Genomic DNA, 14,282 nt, shown 5'->3' on the forward strand with positions numbered 1-14,282 from the left:
TATCTGGTGTCTAAAGGCTTTTATAACTTCCCATGTATCAAGATTGCTGACCAAATGGCATTGAACTGCAGAATGTAACTTCGGTGCATAGTTACTGTATCCTGTTAGTCATCTAATTGCTCCCTTGTGGGAATTGCTCCAGTGGACAGAATATGAAGCAAATACTGCAGCTGAAATTGTGCTACTGGCTAGACTAACTGCATCCTGCTGTCACTGTCCTGCAGTGAGTTGTGATATATTCACTGGTGTCAATCATAGCTTTGTACATAAGTTGTCTGTTTGGTTGTAAGTTCAGAAAACTGCAATAAAACTTTATCTTACGTTCTCAAACTAGTGAGCTTCTTGAGGTAATTGCAGGGTAGTGCTCAGTGGCTCAAGTAGTACTTGAGACCTTCATAGGAGTCTTACAGCGGCTCAGTCAAACCAAGGCTTTGTTTTCAGGTCTGTCAGTTTCTTGCTTAGGAACTTAGAAATGTTTGCTGGCTTTTTTCACTGTGAGGAACAACTGTGGCCTACAAGTAAGCCTATTTATGGTATGGTGCACATGACCCTTGAGCAGCACAAGCCAAGTGTTTGACACTGGAAGAACTCTTCCAGGATGTTTTAATGCAAGGTCCCAGTTAAAAGACACTTTTCTTAAGAGCAAGGTAAGAGCTTCTTTCTGAGGTTACTTGCATTTTCTACCATGTTTGGGTTTTTGCAGTTATTTCTTGGTCATGTTCTATACAGCTTTGAGTATGTGTCTTTTCTGGTAGCTGACAGAAGAACCATGAGACCCATTCAGGCTTCATTCAGAATAGCCTAAGGTCCACTTAACACCACACACAGTTTAAGCTCAGGCTAAGATGTCTCCCTTGGCCTGCTGCAGTTGGCGGTTGTGATGGTGGGAGTGACTAAGGATCACTTCCAACAAGAGAGTTTTAACTTCGGCCTATTTGTGTAACTGTGCCAGTGTAGTAACAACTCTCTCCAACAGATGTCAGGGTAGTGCTTATCCAGGAAGTTGTGTGCTGTGTAGCTAAACGTTCATTTTAATTGCCTTCTTATTTATGTCCTCTGTTCCTTTGAGCCTGTGGTTCTTCCTGTTTTTACAGCACACTATATAAAAATAACATGGATGAACTTCAAAGCAGGTATGGTGCAGTTCAGGGCTGACTTGAAAATTCTTACCAGCATGACTAAGTCTTCAGCTTAACAATATTGTCTTGGCATATTGCCTCATTACAAGCAATTAGATTAGCCTTATGAGGAAACAATCTTGCAAAGCCTTAGGGAAAAAAAATTCCTGAAAGAGGTGGCAGAGCATTGCCTCAGATAACCCACAGGTTCATTAACAGACCGAAGCAACTCAAAGAAATAATTTGCAAATAAGCAAACATATTTCTTCCTTTTTTTTCCCCTCAACCAACTGGTATCAAACTCAGGAAAAATGTTAAATAAATCCAAACTCTTTTGTATAGAAATGGTTCACTTGTGCTTTATTAGCTACCATCCAGACCCCCCAGGATTGTGATGTGTGACTTGTCTTCTGCTTCTATGTTAAAGGACTCAAAAGACAATGCTTAGTGAGCTTGTCCTTTTTAGGACTGATCTGATAGTCAACAAGAGATTTTAGTGTCTGATAATCACCGATGCATGTTGTATAAATCCTGAGCAAAATGATTTAAACCTTGGGTTTGCTGTGAAGAACGACTGTCCTGATGCAGGCGCAGAAGATTAATGCTTCTCATGAACGTGTTAGGAGGCCGGTAGGAAGAGGTCTTTCTTAGAGCAGTTCTTTGCACAGGTTTGTGATGCTGGAGAGAACTAAGTGAATTTTCTTTTTAGACTGCCGTTTTTATCTGGAGGGAAGAAGCTAACACCTGTCTTTCTTTAGGCAACTTAGTGTTCATTTCTCTTTCACAGTTTGGCTTTCAGTCTGTTGCAGAACACAGCAGAAGCCATGTCAACAAAGGCTCAGGGTTCACATGATTCCCTGAAAGCAGCATCTTGCTCAGCATTTCTCAGTGGCTGCGTTTTGTCCAGAGCAGTCTTTCCTGCCAGCAGCCACTCAGCATTGTTCATGGGCATAAGCCCCTTCAAAGACTTGGTGCAGGCACTCTCACTGGGCCACCACTTAAGTTACTTCACCGTCGTGGGAGATGCTGCATAAATGAGCTTGACCATCCAAGGTCTGGCTTCCTTCTTCAAAACATACAACAGATAAGGAATCATGGGGATCATCCTCGGCACAATTGTCCAACACTTCTAAAACTGGCATGCTAGGGTCCTTCAAATACTGGGAAAAAAAGCCAGAGACAACAGTTTTAAGAATCTATCCACAGAACAGATGTAGCAGAAATTAGAGATTAGACAAATTGTTTCAGACCAACATTCACAGTAAGGGCTGCTAAAGGCATATTCTGTTCTGGACTTCCTTGAAACTACATTGAACACCTTATTTCTGTGGGGACAAACCCCTACCAAACAACAAATCAATCATGCAAATACACATTAAAATGAGTTCAGCTTGCATTCCTGCTTATTTTTCGGTTTTGTTTTTTTTTTTCCATAGTAGGTTTTGGCTCATACTCTTCTCATGGCAGTTCAAGCAAATTTCAGCCAGTTAAGAACAAACCATAGGAGAAAACACTTCTTTATTACAGTGATAGGGACATGCTCTCCAACTGAGGGAGCTGGCAACTGACAGCTTGCCTAAGTCAATGCTAGAGGAAACAAGATCAAATTTGGATCCTGGTTTATTGGATGTCAGACTTGCATCTGTTACAGTTGACAGAAAGCTCCAGTGGCATTCTTGTGGTTACTTTTTGCTTTGACTTACCCTCTCCTCCCCTTTCCTCCAAAATCAGCCTTACAATGAATAAAAGAATAGAGCATTAAACCAAAAAAACCTCATCCAGAGAAAATACTTCTTGTTCCTCCTGCCCCCTCTACATACTCTCACTATCATTAAGCTGATCTTGTGATCCTGATCACAAGGAAGTGGAGCCATCTAAAAAGGTAATCTGTCATTAAATACTTTTTCCTTTTTTTTTGGAAATCACAGACAAAAGCCTGCAACACAGATGCCTTCATATTGTTGAAAGACTGACGTAGCTTGGAGTTGTACTCAAAAGCTTGCTCTGTACTGTAGGAGGTGTCAATCTGAGATGTCTGTTATGAAACCTTAGTTTCAGTTGAGGCACCATTTTCTCTGTAATCATGACAATCAAGAGGATTTTTTAATCCAGGTGTATTTGAAAAGAAAGTGTTTCATATGGGAAGCTCCAAGGCATCCACTTTAGCAAACTGCTGTGGCTTTCCTGTGTGAAGGTATTTCTGCAGCAGACCCCAGATGCTGGAAGCTGAGATCCTTCTGTAAAAGAAGGAAATGTGTGATTCTTCTGAAAATCAGGAGGAGTACCTACAAGGCTGCCTTAAAACAATGAGTACTCCGTACTCGTGGAAAGTGTTTGAAAAGGAGAATCCTCAGGCTGGTTGGTCCCTTTTAGAAAGAGACATTAAAACATTCAGCATAATCACTGATTTTCCTTCATTTCTTATTAGTGTTTTGCCTCAAACACTTCTGTGTGAGCCTAGTATCTACTTCTGATGTATGTTTCCAGATTAATACAATTACTCCAGACCACATGAGGGTGAAACTCTGTTCTTGCACGTCCTTTGCATGAAATGCTGCACTATTTTAGTATACTGCACAAGGATTAAGTGTGAGATGCACTTCGCTTGACAGGCAACACAGCTGTCTCCACTGAGCCCCTGTGAGATGGTAGCTGAGGTAGCAGAAGAGAAAAACCAATGTACTGAGAGCTCCACAGAAAGTCTGGGTTCATTCACCCATGCCTCTCTATAAATCTGCAAAAACAGCTCCACAATCACAGAACTACCACATAGAATGGATTACTCTGACAGGCAGAAGAAACACACCTTAAAGAGCTGCAAACAAATACAAGCTTTAAAAGATAATACTGAATGTATGCTGAACATTTAAGTCAAGAACTTTGCCTAAAATACAACTTCCTGTTTAAGTTCTTCAAAAGAGGAAGATGAACACCACTGAAACAATGTCATTTAGTACAGGAATGCGTGAGCTACAAGGAGAAAAAAGTTCCAGGATGACTTTTTCCATCCAAGTATTGCTGAAATTATAGGTGGGGAAAAAAAAAGCCCAGGAACATTCCCTTAAGTAGTCTGTAAGTCCTCAAGTCAGTCTTTGCTCCTATGCTTTTCCATATTTCATTTCTTATCAGAGACCTAGGTCCCCAGTTCAGATTTTGCTTCAAGTGAGGAACTGTTTCAGGCCTGATGACAGATAAGCAAACAAAAGGGCAGACAAGAGGTAGTCAGGAGACAAACTCTTGTTCTGGTTTCATAACAGGATTCTAGTAGCGTTTTTATCTCAGGGCAGAGTAAAAAGCCCAGTTCAGTTGAGTAAAAGGAATAAAGTGAGAGATCATACATGAGAAAAGTAACAGTTGACACTAACTCAGTTATTTGTATCTAATTCTGTTACACAGCTAACTTAAGTGATATTCAAAGATGATCAGGCTTTTACAGGGGGAGGGGGAGAGAAAAATCAAACGTCTACACATACCTCTTGGAAGTGTGCTGGGATTTCTAAAGGCGGCTGACTCCAATATTTGATTGTTTTGCGGTGTCGCCACAGAAGAAACAAACCGACTGATACAGACAGCAACACAAAGACAAATATTAGTACAATATATCCTGCTCTAGTTGCCTCTGAAAAAGAAAAAAAGGGGGAAAAAAGGTAAGAATCACCCATACATATCTATCTATATGGTAGGTTCATATTTATACATCATCAAATACAAAACAATACACAGCAAGCCTATTGTACTTGGTAATCAAAGTATAATTTCCAAGGCTAAGATGACAACCCTGTAGATGCACTCTGAAACATCTCTCTTCAGAAGTAGCTTATTTTGTGATGCCTTGTGGAAGTCACCAGCTCCTAGGAGCTTCTGCTCCATAATCATGCAGCCTAAGGCAAGCTTCCACTTGACGTGCTAGTGGGGCAAATGTAGAGCTGGAGGAATCGCTGCTGGCAGGCAGACGGCAGGTGGGGAATGCAATCTGTCCTTCCACCCTCAAGTTGTCAGCAAGGGCCGTTAATGCCAGGGGCTTCTCTTTTCAGGAAAGGAAACATCACAGGCTCCACAATCACAGCTCACACCTTTGCAACCACGTACTCGGTCAACACCACCCAGGAGGGCAGCTCCTGTGGGACTTCAGAAACTTGTGTGTGTAAGCAGGTGTCATCTATACAGCTTTCAGCATGTTCAAAGCACGTGTGGTCGGTTTAGGAATTACCCCCAAAATAAATCACCAGACTAGCTCAGAAGGTTTTGGAAGCAACTGAAGCTGTATTTACAAGCAAACTAAAATTTAGGAATGTGAAATGCAATGAGTATGTACAAAATACATATATTCACAATTTCTAAACACCACAAAGACCCCGCTGGACAAAGCTGGGGGGAACAAATAGCTTCCCCTCCCTCCCCCCTGCACCTTATACAGTGTAAAGCGAAGACAGTTCAGCTTGCATGCAAGGTCAGAGAGATAAGGGAGCAAGGCATGCAAGTCACAAAAGCAAAGAAGAGAAAGAACTGTTTATGCAACTAACTTTTATCCCTATTAGCAAACCAATTTAGACCTTATAATTATTTTCCTTTTGCATCCAATGGTAATTTGGTTACCTTTCTACTGTTTTTTTCTGGAATTTTCCTAGGCATCAGCCCGTAACTGGCAGCACACTAAAGACTGGTTGTGCTTGTGTGCTGCCACACAGAGAGATTCAAGAGGGACAGACTCTTATCTTGCACATGTCCTCTCCTCCCTTCACACTCCCTTATCTTGCACAAAAATATGGAGCTTGAAACATCAGGAAATTAAAGTTGAGGAGAGGGATGTTCCTGCCCTGCAGGAAGCAGTGCCTGAGGGAGAGGATTTGCAAGAGTAATGACTCCCAATAAAGACCAAGGATTTTTAGTCTTTGCATATTTCTAGAAAGTAATACCCAAAATAATGCCCATTTATGGAGGAAAAGAACAAGGGGAGGAGTACAGCATAGACCCTTAATTGCTGACTAAAAAATTCCTTCTTATTTTAACATCAGTGACAACTGTGCACTGCTATCAGCTGGTGCTCTCTTGGCACTTCTGACAAATACAGGTGTGTTAGCAACCAGTACATGATCCAAGAGTCATGTTCTACAGGATACACAAAAAACCCAATCAAATTCGATCCATACCACTGAGTGTGGTTCTGTGACACTTTGGGACACTTTGCAGTCCAAGTAAACGGCGATCTGAACGTGTCCTCAGTTCTACTTGAATTCTAAAACAATAAAGTGTCAGTTCCTTTAGATTTCCAATTTTGAACAGTGTACTGCTCGTCCTTGTCTCCTGTTTAAAAGACACAGAAAAAGAATACAGGTGTTAGTGTAAAAGCCAGACCCGTCCTCAGCACAAACTCCCTTCCTCTATTCAGGTTCCTCATTCAAAATGCACAGATTTAATTTTTCAGTAAACAAAAGCAGCAGTGAAATATATTTCAGCTTCTTTCAGTGCATGTGAAATGTCATTATTTTAAAACTAAACCAAGCCTGACCACTTAAAACAATCTCTAAAGGCGTGAAGACTGATGCAAGGTCTCATTGTATCCACAATATGCTGCTGGATGCTTTAGGTGGTGGAGTCACCATCCCTGGAGGTATTCAAGAGGAGACCGGACGTGGCACTTGGTGCCATGGTCTAGTCGTGAGGTCTGTCGAGACAGGTTGGACTTGATGATCCTTGGGGTCTCTTCCAACCTTAGTGATACTGTGACACAAGCTCTGTAAGAGCTCAGGCAGTGACTACAATATAAGAGGGGGAGGGAAAAACAAGCCATGGGAAGTGCCTCCACCACCAGAGAAGGCCGACAGAAGTGTAGCTCAGTGAAGAGCCTTCACCATCTCAGCTTCTACTGAAGAAGAAAAAATGCTGATGGGCAGTGCAAAACCTCTACAGCCTCCATGTGGCCACCAGAGCCTTTGTGAATTTCTAACTTGTTAAGGGCTAGGGTAAGGGCAGGACCTCAGTGAAGCCTACAAAGGCATACAAGAGTGACTTCTTGTCTGAAGCTCAAACATGAGGGTATTTTATATGTGTCAGAAAAATGCACATTGGTGTGAGGGAGGAAGGAAGTGGAGGTTTCAGATTTAGCAATGTCTTTGAAACAAAAGGAGGTTTTTAGTATTTTTTTTCCTGCTGCTGTTTTTTAAACATTTGACTTTAGAATGACCTTCTTTTGAGTATGTTTTTTCTTTAATATAACTTAATCCCTTCCCTGCAACACTGGCCTGTCAAGAACACAATTACTGATGCCCCAGATAGCAGCATAAGGACACAAAGAGATCAACATCTTTAAGTCTCAATATGAACAGGGACAGCTCATGCCACCTGTGTCCAGCATGTTTCTAATAATTCTGCTTTTCTCTGCCCCAGGAACAGGTAACATTAGGCCTAAGATGCCTGTTACTGAAGCTGCCAGCACAGGAAAGGAGGAAGTCTTACAAACTTCCTTAGCAAAGATCGGAACCTTAGTGTCATTTTTAAGCCACTTTTGACACTTTGTGGATTCTTCTCCTTGACCTGCAATGTGATTTAACTTTTATTTCACATGGAGGAAAAAGAGATGGTTTTGAAAGTTTCATAATACATGTGATACTTATGCCAAGACCACATGAACTGTTTTTCAAGACACCAAATGCTGACCTTCACTGCTAGAGAAAAACGAAAATTACGTTAGTTTTCTTCCTCCATTTCAGCTGTTTTGCTAAGAGCCACTGACTCATGTCTCTTAGTCACCAAGGCATTACAAACAAAATACATTGGAAACCATTCTTACTTTTACAGCAGTACTTGTTGCATTCTCCCAGTAGGACACGTGATACTGAAGAAAGTCAGCTGCTTCAGAGCCAAAAGGTGGTGTGACACTAATAAGAAGGGAGTCAGAGTTTTCAATCACATTCTTCACATTAGGGGGCCCTATAGTAGCTGAAAATAAACACAAAGAGCAGTGAACCTCAGGAATGCAGAAAGCTCATCACACAGTCTTCAGTTTTACTTAAAGATATTCTCAGCAAACATGCTAAATACTGTCAGCTTTTTCCTCAGGAAAAGGGATACAACAATTTTTCCCATCTACTTAATACATTTAAGATACCTATTTAATTTCCAACATAAGTAAAAAGATTTCAAAGTTTAAATGAAAATGTACTTAAAAAAAAATAATCAACTTTTCTTGTTAACTTTCCCTGTAAGTTCAGTAAATACTAACTAGAATGTATCTATCTGTAGTTAGTGGTGATGGAATTTTGGTGGGTTTGTCTTGCTTTGTTTTTCTTCATATCCCCTGACACGTATTCCTTGTTCTCTGAAAAACACAGTATTTGGGTCAATATACTGGAAGAGGAATAGTTTCCCCCTCCTTGCTCTGATCACAGAATCACACAATTGTCAGGCTTGGAAGGGAACTCAAAGATCATCTAGTTCCAATCCTCCTGCCATAGGCAGAGACACCTCACACTAGATCAGGTTGCTCAGAGCCTGACCTTAAAAACCCCCAGGGATGGGGCCTCCACCACCTCCCTGAGCAACCTTTACCAGTGTCTCATCAACCTCATGGTGAAGAACTTTTTCCCAATATCCACTCTGTACAAACTGGAGTCCAAAAAGCTTAGAACAGGCAACAAACATGTTTGTCAAAGAAATCTCATTTTGAAATCAATGAAGAGCACTTACTGTTTCTCTCTGCCACAAATGGATCTGTTTCCACCCAGTCAGAGGTCACTTGCCCTAGCTCAGCCCTCACACGCAACACAACAGTCCAGCGCCGCTCCTTCAGTGACCAGGGGAAGCTGCATTCGGTCTGGGTGATACGTGTGCAGTTCATCTCCTCCCACTGGTTAAAGGCTCCTCTGCAGTGCAAAACAAAGGACAAATACAGCCCCAGCAGAACAGCACAACTCTCTAAAATACAATCCCTCCCACCTAGACACCTTTTGGATCACCAGGATATGGTACAGAACTACTGCTTTTGCGCAGGTTTAATTCCACGGCCCCTTCAGCACCTGCACCTCTCAGTATTTGGGGAAAAACTAAAGTTACTAAGGGAGAAGTCAGTACAGCTACAATTAGACAGGAAAACATGCAACATGTCTTGGTGCTCTTCACTTCCTCCACCTTTAGTGGAAATATCACTGGCTTAAGAGACTGTCCATCTTCAGAAGCCACTTTAAGATACATATGAAAACATCCATAACAAGCAACTAACAGACAACACATTCTTTCGTTTGCTTAGTCATTTTTAGCTGATTTTGGTGGTTTTGTTTGTTGGGGGTTTTTGTTTGTTTGTTGGCTGGGTTTTCACTGTTGTTTTGGTTTTTTTCTAAACCAGTTGTGGTACTGGATTAAAAGATCATCAGTTTGGCTGGGTTTAGATCTAGCTACTTACGTTTTAAAATGTACTGTATACAACACCAAGCCTCTATCCACTTCAACGGGGGACCACCTCAGCGAGCTATGAAAGTTATAGGAATACACCCTCACATCCTTTGGTGCTGGTAAATAAGGAGAAGATTCTAAAGAAAGAGGAGGAATAAAAATAACTGTTAAAGCATTCAAGAATACAGTACATTGTTTTTGGTCTCCATCACCATATATCTCATGTTCACTGCTCTGTAGGCAAAACCATTCCTTCTCCTCATTTTGTTTCTAGGGGCAGTACATTTAAGTCTCTGCCATCCACAAAACACTGAATTGCAACTTACTGCTTTTATTTATTCCATACAGACCACAGCACTGAAAATACCGAGTCCCCCAGCACAAAATGATAAAGCCCACCCAGCTCCCCCAAAGCAGTAAGTTAAGGTCCACTGGCACATGCCATTACAAAAGCTCATTTATTTCAATTGTCTGCATCTCACATTTTACAGTGTTAACAACTCAGGACATTGTTTCTGACCACCTGCCTCCTACTAACTTGCTTGGAAACACAGAGGTCATTTCATTGAGACTTTCCAACAACCAGGTAAAAACCAAATACTTAAACATTCCCAAACACACAGGGCACCATTCCACTTAAAAGCTTCAAGTTTTGTCAATTCTGAAACCCGTTTCACAATGTAGGGAAGGACAGAAACCTCCGTTTACAGGCATGCCTTCTGCTAGTAGACATGTCCACTCAAACTCAGTCATGCTATGAACAAAATCTGCAACGAGGCAAGCAATGTGGAAGCAGAGAGCAAAGAGCTGTGTTTCTATTATGAGAAAAGAATCATTTCCCTGCTCACCCAAGCAGAGTGGAAGAGGAAGCTGTTCACTGGGACTGGAGCCCAGCTGAAGCCCAGGCACTGAACTGGGGATGACAGAATAGAAAAATCAAATGGAGGAAGAGAGGGCAGAAGAGCAAACGGCAGAGATCCAAGAGCTGGGGAAGTGGGAGTGGGTGAAGAAAGAGATGAGAAGTGGGGTAGAATCTGGAGGGAAATGTTAGCTGGCAAATAGGGCAGAATAGCAGGCTGGAGAACCATTAAAACACTGAAAGACAAGGAGACCAATGGCAAGGAATTGGGATACCCAGAAGAAAGAGACCAAGATTACCACAAGAAGGCTGAGGTAAGGAAGACAGGAAAACAGTTATCAAAGGTCTTTAAAAACAGAAAAGTCCAACACTTTTAACTGCACTGCAGTCACTTAGATGGAAAGGGGAGTAAGGCCAGCTCTGCCATCAGACCAGGCTCCTCAGGACTCTGTCCACGCAGGTCATGAAAATCTCCAAGGCTGGATCCTGCATAGCTTTGCTAGGCAATGGCTTCACTGCCTGCCTGTCCTAAGGAGAGAGGTTTTCCTTCTACACCTAACTTGTATTTGCCCGTGTAGTGATCCCCTCACACCATTAAACACACTGGGTCAACAGGTCCTAAGCTCAAAGACAACCATGACATGATAAAATGTCCATTTTTTGTTCTTAAGACAATAGTCTCCCAAGATATGGTTGGTTTGTTTTTACATAAATAAGCTAAATTCTGGCCCCAGCCCTTCTTTGGGAATGTGAGGATAACATTAAAAAGTGTTTTCATTTTGATTCCTACATCTGATTTTTATACATAGCACTAGACAGCACAGTGATGCTGACAGCACTATCAGAAGAGATGTCATGCCAGGCTCTTAGCATTCTAAATGTACAGGAAAAAGACAACACACTGCATTAAACTTGAAGTCCCAAATACAGAACAACTAGTTAGGCTCCCAAAGTTTTAATTAGGTATGTTACTAGTTTCTTAGCCTCACATTTTTAAGTAGTGCTCTCAAGTAAACACACACACCGATGGATCACTGCAAAGCTGACAGAGATTCCTTGCAGTTCCAAATGTTATCTAAACTACTAATACTCCCTTGCATATTTTAAGGGCTACTAAGTAACCTTTTCTTCATTTCAGAAAAGTTTTCACTTTCCAGTCATGAAGATTGTTTCTCCCACTCTCACTGCTGGTCTGGCATGTGGCAAGTTATCTCACACCATCAGTAATCTGTAGACTCGAACATAGCTACAAACTAATTTTACAAAATCCAAGCAAGCTGTCAGAACAAAACACAAGCAAAGCACTAGATTTTGGGGCTTCCTTCTCTCCTCTCTCTCAAAAAAAAAAGTAATGGAGGATGAGGGCAGCTGGTTGTTCTCCTCAGTCAAGACTGCACACTGATTATGTTGCCTTATATGAGCATTCAGAAGCAGATAATTTCCTGTACCGCTTCAAAAACACTGAAAAAAACATATCAAAGCTCTACAGTTCAACATCAAGAGATTCTGTTCACCACAAGGCACTTACTACTGCACTGAGGAGCTGTGTGTGTAGTACACCAAAGGAACACGTTTGTCTTTTGGTTAGATATTTCACCTTGACAAAGGAAGTTACTTAAATTTCTGAAGCCACACACTAAGCTCCATAATGATCACTAACTGGGGTGACTCAAAGTAACAAAATGCACCCTTCAGAAAAGAGAATCTACATGTTGCAAGTATCCTGGAAAAACTCCAACTACCTTAGCCAGGTGAAAGGCAGAACAGCCCCTTCCTTTCTGTCTGGAATGTATTCTCACTGAACCAATTTTTTTAAAAGCACCTGCCAAGAGTGCTCAGATTGTGTTTTTCCTGATGCAGAGACTTCCTGACGCTTCAAGCCACAAGTCAAAGCTTTCACACAACAGAGTGTGAAGCCACAAGTTAGTGAAAGCACCTCAGCTTGACCTAACCATTGGTTTCACAGCCCCTGCTCCTGAATGATTTCAGATCCCTTCCCCTGCACCAGCTTAGAACACATCATTTTGCTAAATGGTACAAAAGAAGCCTGGGGATTTTTGGATAGACTTCTGTTGCTCTGTTGTACCAGACTGGCTTCTCATGCTGTCAGACAAGCACCAAAGCCTGCAAAGGGTGAACAGCAGAAGCATGTGGCCAGATGGGTGAGTATAGCTGGCTATTCTTTTAGCTCAGATTTCAAAGAGTAGCACCTCCATTTGTGACAGAAGCAGATCAACCCACCCATAGGCATTGGGCCTCTCAGTTTAAGAAGGACATTGAGACTCTTGAATGTGTCCAGAGAAGGGCAACAAGGCTGGGGAGAGGCCTTGAGCACAAGCCCTATGAGGAGAGGCTGAGGGAGCTGGGGTTGTTTAGCCTGGAGAAGAGGACGCTCAGGGGAGACCTTATTGCTGTCTACAACTACCTGAAAGGTGGCTGTAGCCAGGAGGAGGTTGGTCTCTTCTCCCAGGCAGCCAGCACCAGAACAAGAGGACACAGTCTCAAGCTGCATCAGGGGAAGTTTAGGCTCGAGGTGAGGAGAAAGTTCTTCACAGAGACAGTCATTAACCATTGGAATGGGCTGCCCAGGGAGGTGGTGGAGTCACCGTCCCTGGAGGGGTTCAAAGAGGGGACTGGATGTGGCACTTGGTGCCATGGTCTAGTCATGAGGTCTGTGATGACAGGTTGGACTTGATGATCTTTGAGGTCTCTACCAACCTTGGTGATACTGTGAATCAGCAGATCTGGAACAGCTCCCAGACAGCCAAAGAGCCCCACAGGGTTCACCAGTCACAGGCTGGGCAGCCAGGCCTCGATGAACAGAAAAAACCGTGACAGCAGACACGCTGAACTCATGGAGATACTCATGTGCCCGAACAAAAGGGCCGCTCTGCATGCATACCTCAGCCATGACAGCAGCCCTTCCACATTTGCTGGGATACATACCAAAGCCAGGATTATTCTTCTGAGCGACAGCTCAGACCTGGCCTGAAGAGGAAACTCTCCCGTTACAACAAAGCATTTAGACAAGTATAAATCCTAATAAATCCCACCTAAACAGTCAGCTCACACAATTGAAACTAAGGATACCCAAGTACAGCTGATGAGCAGGTGCCACATTACAAAGTGCAGCCACATTCACGACTTACAGCGTACCAATCCCCGTGCAGGTTTTAACCACCCAGCGGCGGCCGGTTTGGGGCCACGCTGCTCTGCGCACCGCAGCCGGTCCCAGGGCTGCCCAGACCACGGCACATTTACCAGGAGCTGCAACCCCGCGGCTGGCAGGAAAAGACTGGGCTTGTCCTCTATCAGTAACCCAGGCACAGGCAGGGTGAGGAAAGGGTGAAATTCGCCTCCCCCTCCGTTATGATTCCTCTATATGACAGCTCCGGCTGCTTCCCGCAAGCCGCCGGCAAGGCCGCCCCGGCCCCAAGCCGCCAACCCACAGGCCGGAAGCCCGCCGACGAGGAGGCGCAGAGGGGCGCAGTCCCGGCCACGACGGCAGCGAGCCCCGCACTCGGCCACACCTACCTGTTCCCGAGGCCCGGCCCAAGGCGAGGAGGAAGAGAAGAAGATGGGAAAGAAGCAGTGCCCGACACGGCATGGCCCGACCTCGCTCACTGCCAGGGGCTCCTTGGCGGTCGCTGAGGAGCGGGGCTGGTCTGACGGGACCGCCCCACAGGCCCCGTCCTCGCTGTCGGCGGGGACTGAAACGGGCGCTTTGGTCCGGCCTCGCCCCGCCTCTACCACCGCCTACGGGGAGGCAGAGCCCGCCGTCGGCTCCGCCTGCAGACTGCCGCCATGGCCGCGAGCGGCGCTCCCGCGTGCCTCCAGCGCCCCCGCGCCGGGCGGGGGACACCGCGGGAATTAAGTTGCTGAGGCCCTGCGCTAGGGCGGGCTGTGGCGCAGCCCCG

At 43.8% G+C, this 14,282-nt stretch overlaps 1 protein-coding gene across 1 annotated transcript; it reads right to left on the minus strand.

Moving 5' to 3' along the window:
* Positions 1–1,468: 1,468 nt before the first annotated feature.
* On the minus strand, positions 1,469–14,030 carry IFNGR2 (interferon gamma receptor 2). Its single transcript, XM_009907394.2, has 7 exons — positions 13,900–14,030; positions 9,517–9,643; positions 8,805–8,980; positions 7,909–8,057; positions 6,269–6,422; positions 4,592–4,737; positions 1,469–2,278 (listed from the first exon to the last, which is right to left on the minus strand). Exons 1-7 carry the CDS (start codon positions 13,970–13,972, stop codon positions 2,117–2,119), a joined length of 987 nt encoding a protein of 328 aa, XP_009905696.2. The 5' UTR covers positions 13,973–14,030; the 3' UTR covers positions 1,469–2,116.
* Positions 14,031–14,282: the final 252 nt, after the last annotated feature.

This window comes from Dryobates pubescens, chromosome 12, assembly GCF_014839835.1.
Source record: "Dryobates pubescens isolate bDryPub1 chromosome 12, bDryPub1.pri, whole genome shotgun sequence".
NCBI lineage: Eukaryota > Metazoa > Chordata > Aves > Piciformes > Picidae > Dryobates > Dryobates pubescens.

Coding starts and splice junctions, on each gene's coding strand:
- IFNGR2 (XM_009907394.2), bottom strand. CDS start 13,972: ATGCCGTGTCGGGCACTGCTTCTTTCCCATCTTCTTCTCTTCCTCCTC. Junction 9,644..13,899: donor GGGCCGGGCCTCGGGAACAG/GTAGGTGTGGCC, acceptor CTCTTTCTTTAG/AATCTTCTCCTTATTTACCA. Junction 8,981..9,516: donor TATACAGTACATTTTAAAAC/GTAAGTAGCTAG, acceptor TTTGCACTGCAG/AGGAGCCTTTAACCAGTGGG.